The following is a 7125-nucleotide window of genomic DNA, read 5'->3' as shown; positions in this document are numbered from 1 at the left end:
ACACATCTTGAGAGTCCCTTGGACTGCAAGGAGATCCAACCAGTCCATTGTGAAGGAGATCAGCCCTAGGATTTCTTTGGAACGAATGATGCTAAAGCTGAAACTCCAGTACTTTGGCCACCTCATGCAAAGAGTTGACTCCTTGGAAAAGACTCTGATGCTGGGAGGGATTGGGGGCAAGAGGAGAAGGGGACAACAGAGGGTGAGATGGCTGGATGGCATCACTGACTTGATGGACGTGAGTCTCAGTGAACTCCAAGAGTTGGTAATGGACAGGGAGGCCTGGTGTGCTGCGATTCATGGGGTCGCAAAGAGTCAGACACGACTGAGCGACTGATCTGATCTTGCTTTCTAAGAAGGAACATACAGGCTAAAGTACTTAAGAGTAACATCAGGTAGTATCAAAGAAAGCTGAATACAAGGCATGGAGTTCAGAATTGATGTGGGTTTAGGTAAAGATTCGAGAGTCAACAATTTACAGTTAGGATAACATCACTGGGGAAAACAGAATAAAAGAACAGAAGAAAGAGAAGGCAGAACTTGGCGGAACAATACTTATAAAAAGAACAGGAAGAAGAGACCCACAAATGAGAGAGAAAAAAATTGGTCAGAAAATTAACCACGGAAAAAGCATATCAGGAATTAAAGAAAAAAAATTTCAAGGAAAGACTGGTAAGCATTAGAAGACAGCAATTTAGAGTTTAAAACACTTTCTTTCAATCTAAGTCTAAAAATCTAAAAAAGTGTCCATTAAATTTGGCAAGCTAAGAAGTCAATGGTGACTTTATCAAGGGAACTGATGGGGGCAAGAAATAGAGCACAACAAACAAGTGAAAGAGAAATACAGACAGAAAACAGAATATATCTTTTCAAAAAATAGCTGAGAAAGAAAAAGAAAGGTGGTAGTGGGATTCTGTTGCTTTTAAACACGCTGCAGATGCTGCTGCTAATTCGCTTCAGTTATGTCCAACTCTGTGTGACCCCAGAGACGGCAGCCCACCAGGCTCCCCCATCCCTGAGATTCTCCAGGCAAGAACACTGGAGTGGGTTGCCATTTCCTTCTCCAGTGCATGAAAGTGAAAAGTGAAAGTGAAGTCGCTCAGTCGTGTCTGACTCTTTGCGACCCCATGGACTGCAGCCTACCAGGCTTCTCCGTCCATGGGATTTTCCAGGCAAGAATACTGGAGTGGGGTGCCATTGCCTTCTTCGTTTAAACATGGGACAGATCTTAATGAAAACACACAGCAAAAAAAAAAAAAAGCCAAATATACAGGGTAAACAGAAGAACTAATGGAGAAAAGTAACTATGATAAGAGGGGATGGGAATGAAATAAGCAGCAAAGGGACAAATTAATTAAAAGTTTCTGTGGGCTTTAATTTCTTTGCCTATAAAATGAGAGAAGAGGGACTTCCCTAGTGGTCCAGTGGTTAAAACTCCATGCTTCCAATGCAGGGGCCCCAGGTTCACTCCCTGGTCAGGCAACTAGATCCCACATGACCCAACTAACAGTTAACATGCCACATCTAAGACCCAGCACAGCCAAATAAATAATATTAAAAAAAAAAAAAATAGGGAAGAGATTTACCTCAATAACACACTAAATAATTTCATCCTAATCTTTCTAGATTGTTCATGTTAATCAATTTTCCATCTAAAACTCATCTGCCTCAACCAAAAGAGAAACATTTAGCCCAAGATGTGTTTAAATCAAACATTAAAGAGAGAGAGAGAGAATGTGAATCAATGCCATGTCCTAAATGTTGTTTCCAACGTAACTGGCACAGTAGAGCTATCAATAAATTACTAAAAAACTTCTCCTGGAAGTGAAAGAAAATATGAGCCTCGATACACGAAGACTGTATAAGGATTCATTACACAACTTATCATGTCATTATTCACATTTTGCTGTCAGGTTTTTGTTCCAACCTTGTGTATATTATAAACTCACATGTATTACTGTAAAATTTTTAACAATGCATCGTGAAATTCTGAGTGAAGAATTAATAGGTGAATTTTATGCAGATACTTTCTCTGAATGTCTAAGTGATATATATGCTACCGTCTCAGAAGATGACAGTTCTTTAGAATACAGTTCTGATTCAGATGATGTGAGTATTAGACCAACAAAAAGAAAACTGTAGTGACTGATTCTGATACAGAAAGTGAAAATAAAACTCACGGTGCTGGAAGACTTCACAGGTGTGTCAGATGTTAACTACTCAATGCAATAAACTGCAAAGTATTAGTAAAATAACAGAACTAATTTTTGGCTACCCAAAATAAAAATTGCTGGTCACAGGTGTTAGTTTCTGCCAAAAGTTCCCCAGTCAATAATGAATTAAAATGTCATTTCATTGTATTATACTTGTCATACAACTTAGGAATGGAAAGAAGCACTAAGCCATTTATCTATCTAGTTCAACTTCTGTTAGCTTCAGATCACTCTATTCCCCAACTAAACCTTCCTAAGAACCTCAGTGTAAAAACTAATATAAGAAAAGTAGTTTTGGCTGATGCAGAAGATCCTTAACTACCGGGCTTGCATCAGGCCTTTCTGTGTGAGTTTAGAACAGTTAGAAAATCACTAATGCAATCTGATCCTTTCATTTTACAAAGGAGAAAATCGTGTTCAAGGGGTTAGCTTATGATCAACAACTAGCTAATCTTTTCCAGAGTCAATTATGTGGTGGTCAAATCAGGTACACATACAGTACATCTCTTTCATTAAAAAGAAATGTGCCACTTACTGATCACTTATTATATATAAATGTAACCTAAGCAAGCACATCTGTATCCCCAAATATCCCCTTAATAATAACAATTACAGAAATAAGCTAGAGAAGTTTTTGTCATTGCTAAAATGACTTAATGTTTAACTGTCATCTTATTTAAAACTATCCTGGGAAAAAGGAAATTTGTTTATTTTTATCCTTATGAAAAATGACTAAAGATACTTACCTAAACCAAAAGGGCTGCTAGTGGCAGAACCAGATGTGGAGTTACTACTAGGAGCTGATGATGTGGTAGCACTGGTTCCACTGGCATTTGTTTGTTGAGCTGAATGATCCTGAGGCCTAGGAAAAATAATTTACACCATAATATAAACATTGGAGCAAATTATTTTCAAAAGGAGCTGTAAAATTCCAACAGGTACAAATAAAGATTTTAAACCAACTCAAATTATCGTAAAGTATATATGCTGAGAAAATTAAGCACAAGGAACATGCATATAAACAAATATAGTAAAATCCCATGAAATCCAAACAATACTTCAATTGCCCCTCAAGTACTGCTGCTGCTGCTGCTGCTGCTGCTAAGTCACTTCAGTCGTGTCCGACTCTGTGTGACCCCATAGACGGCAGCCCACCAGGCTCCGCCGTCCCTGGGATTCTCCAGGCAAGAACACTGGAGTGGGTTGCCATTTCCTTCTCCAATGCATGAAAGTAAAAAGTGAAAGTGAAGTCGCTCAGTTGTGTCCAACTCCTAGCGACCCCATGGACTGCAGCCTACCAGGCTCCTCCGCCCATGGGATTCTCCAGGCAAGAGTACTGGAGTGGGTTGCCATTGCCTTCTTCACCTCAAGTACACTTGTCGTAAATATTTCATAAAAAGCATTCATAAACGTAAAAAATGTCATAAACATTTCAATCATATTGATTGTGTAAGAGAGGGAGACAGATCACCTCACAGAAAAGAATTAATGACTGATGACAATCACAAAGCCTGACTGTATAAGCAATTTTTAATCTATCTCCTAAGTTCTTAAGGACTGGGGAGCAGTTTTACTCAGAACTAAAAATGCTGAAAGTAAAAAAAGAGACTTGACCAAAGAAGACTGCAAAATCAATACAAATAATAACTCATTATTACTTAATATCAAGCAAAAATAAGGAGAGGTTATTAGAAAACCTTTCCGTCTGACACCAGTTAAGAGTTCTGAATCTCACTTAATCTGAATGATGATAAAATGCCATATCCAAGTAAGAATATGTCTAAGGAAGCTCTAAGGAGCTCTTTCACTAAGTAGAAAATAATTCTAAAAAGAAAATATACCAATTTAATGGGTGATATTTTTTTCTTATTGGTACACAAAAGTATCTCTTAAGAACTGAATAGTGCCTTAGATTTAATGAAATATGGTTACTAATTTGTGGTTTGCAAAGAAGATGAATCACACCTCTAATCTCTGCCCAAAATTCTGAGACCAAAAAACACAGCTCAGAACATTAATTTGGTTGTTCTGTAATTCAAGTAATATAATAATAATGATGATAAACATGCTAAAATATCAAATGTGTAAGTATCAGCATTACCGAATCATACTGGCTTTTTAAAAAACATCTGGTTATCAACAGCAGCAAATAAATGAATTTTAATCTATTTACACATTAATGACAGCAAATCATTTAAAGCCAAGACTGATTATTTTTAAAAGGGAATTATAAACATTTATTCATGGTTTACAGCTAAAATGTTTCTAAAAACTTACCTGTTTTGTGTTTTGATGACAAGGTGAACAGTAAGTCCATCATGAATTCCATGCTGACTCAAAGTATCTTGATCTTTTAAAATTTTTCCCGCAAATATCAACACAAGTTGGTCAGTATGTGATTTGAAACGTTTAGAGATTTCTTCCTTGAACTAAGTAAGAATAAAATAAATATGTATTACAGATGTTTACATAGCATTATCTAGTCTAGTTTCTAGAAGAAGTACTTCAAAAAGCCCCCAATTACTGATACTACAATAACTCAAACAGTATGAAGACATATCCTTTCTGTGTCCGTATCTTGATCTTAGTGGGAAATGAGTATTACCATTTCCCTCATGTCTAATGCAAACGTTTTATTACAGATGCATATATCCTATATTCAAAGCCTAATAATCCACTTTTGTCATAGCTTTATTCAATTTTACATCAATGGTACTAAATGTTGTTCAAGCTACACACAGCTCTTATCAAGTTTACAATATTCCTTTCCTCAGATTTCGATGTCAAATTCTGCTCCTTTCTACTTCAATATAGAGAAAGCCAACCTCTTATTATTGACTTAGACAAAGTTTTCGTAAAAAGAAGCCAAGAAAGGCTTCCCGGGGAGGAGAATAAAATGCAGAAACATACAACAGAAGAGTGTGTCATACTACTGGACTACCCAAAAAGTTCATTTGAGTTTTTCCATAATATCTTGCAGAAAAGCCAGAACAAACTTTCTGGCCAAACCAAGATAAGAAAAGTTTACGTATTCTATGCTAGATAAGTTTCTCACACTTTCACCAAAATCACCTATATACTTAGGTTTTACTCCACTGTTGAAGTCAGAAAATCTCAGGGTGGGTAAAGAAATTCAAAGAATCCCATCATACCACAATGCCCTATACAAATGGATCTCAATAGACAATAACATTATCATCAAGGCAATGTTTTGGAAATATAAGGGGTATTTCTGGTTGTCACAATAAGTGGAAAGACACATTAAATAATATCTAACATTTTCTTCCAGGGGTAGGAGGGGAGATGTAGAGGAATATAAACATAAAGCAAGATATATCATACGTCAATCATTGTCAGAGGTGAACCAAAATTCATCACATTCTATCTTTGTGTATAAATGAAATTTTCCATAACCAAGTTACAACACTCAATCTAACTTTTATTTAAAAATCATAAATATAAAGTGAAATTATACTGCAGTAAATATTTCAGACCTGTACCATCTGAACTTTCCTTCCTTTGAAAATATATGATATATAACCCTTTTATATTGAATGGTCTGCCATGGAAACGAACAGAGATCATTCTGTCGTTTTTGAGATTGCATCCAAGTACTGCATTTCGGACTCTTCGATTCCAAGGCAAACCATTCAATATCACAGTAATCCAAGTCTATGCCCCAACCAGTAACGCTGAAGAAGCTGAAGTTGAACGGTTCTATGAATACCTACAAGACCTTTTAGAACTAACATTCAAAAAAGATGTCTTTTTCATTATAGGGGACTGGAATGCAAAAGTAGGAAGTCAAGAAACACCTGGAGTTACAGGCAAATTTGGCCTTGGAATACGGAATGAAGCAGGGCAAAGACTAATAGAGTTTTGCCAAGAAAACGCACTGGTCATAACAAACGCCCTCTTCCAACAACACAAGAGAAGACTCTATACATGGACATCACCAGATGGTCAACATTGAAATAGGATGGATTATATTCTTTGCAGCCAAAGATGGAGAAGCTCTATACAGTCATCAAAAACAAGACCAGGAGCTGACTGTGGCTCAGATCATGAACTCCTTATTGCCAAATTCAGACTTAAATTGAAGAAAGTAGGAAAAACCACTAGATCATTCAGGTATGACCTAAATCAAATCCCTTATGATTATACAGTGGAAGTGAGAAATAGATTTAAGGGACTACATCTGATAGACAGAGTGCCTGATGAAGTATGGAATGAGGTTCGTGACATTATACAGCAGACAGGGATCAAGACCATCCCCGTGGAAAAGAAATGCAAAAAAGCAAAATGGCTGTCTGGGGAGGCCTTACAAATAGCTGTGAAAAGAAGAGAAGCGAAAAGCAAAGGAGAAAAGGAAAGATATAAACATCTGAATGCAGAGTTCCAAAGAATAGCAAGAAAAGACAAGAAAGCCTTCTTCAGCGATCAAAGCAAAGAAACACAGGAAAACAACAGAATGGGAAAGACTAGAGATCTCTTCAAGAAAATCAGATACAACAGGAACACTTCATGCAAAGATGGGCTCGATAAAGGACAGAAATGGTATGAACCTAACAGAAGCAGAAGATATTAAGAAGAGGTGGCAAAAATACACAGAAGGACTGTACAAAAAAGATCTTCATGACCCAGATAATCACGATGGTGTGATCACTGACCTAGAGCCAGACATCCAGGAATGTGAAGTCAAGTGGGCCTTAGAAAGCATCACTACAAACAAAGCTAGTGGAGGTGATAGAATTCCAGTGGAGCTATTCCAAATCCTGAAAGATGATGCTGTGAAAGTGCTGCACTCAACATGACAGCAAATTTGGAAAACTCAGCAGCGGAAACAGGACTGGAAAAGGTCAGTTTTCATTCCAATCCCCAAGAAAGGCAATGCCAAAGAATGCTCAAACTA

The 7125-nt window shown here is 37.1% G+C and overlaps 1 protein-coding gene across 1 annotated transcript in view; it reads right to left on the bottom strand.

The window, feature by feature from the left end:
• The window catches only part of UBQLN1 (ubiquilin 1), a 58248-nt gene that overhangs the window by 20505 nt on the left and 30618 nt on the right, over positions 1 to 7125 (bottom strand). Inside the window, exons 2-3 of the mRNA XM_010840071.1 lie at positions 4491 to 4642; positions 2960 to 3075 (exon numbers count right to left, since the gene is read on the bottom strand). Coding sequence (XP_010838373.1) covers positions 2960 to 3075; positions 4491 to 4642 — 268 coding nt within the window. The remainder of the gene's footprint in view (positions 1 to 2959; positions 3076 to 4490; positions 4643 to 7125) is intronic.

This window comes from Bison bison, unplaced genomic scaffold (genome assembly GCF_000754665.1).
Source record: "Bison bison bison isolate TAMUID 2011002044 unplaced genomic scaffold, Bison_UMD1.0 scf7180017864141, whole genome shotgun sequence".
NCBI lineage: Eukaryota > Metazoa > Chordata > Mammalia > Artiodactyla > Bovidae > Bison > Bison bison.
Note: the sequence above shows the minus strand (reverse complement) of the source record. Positions and strands in the feature narration are given on the sequence as shown.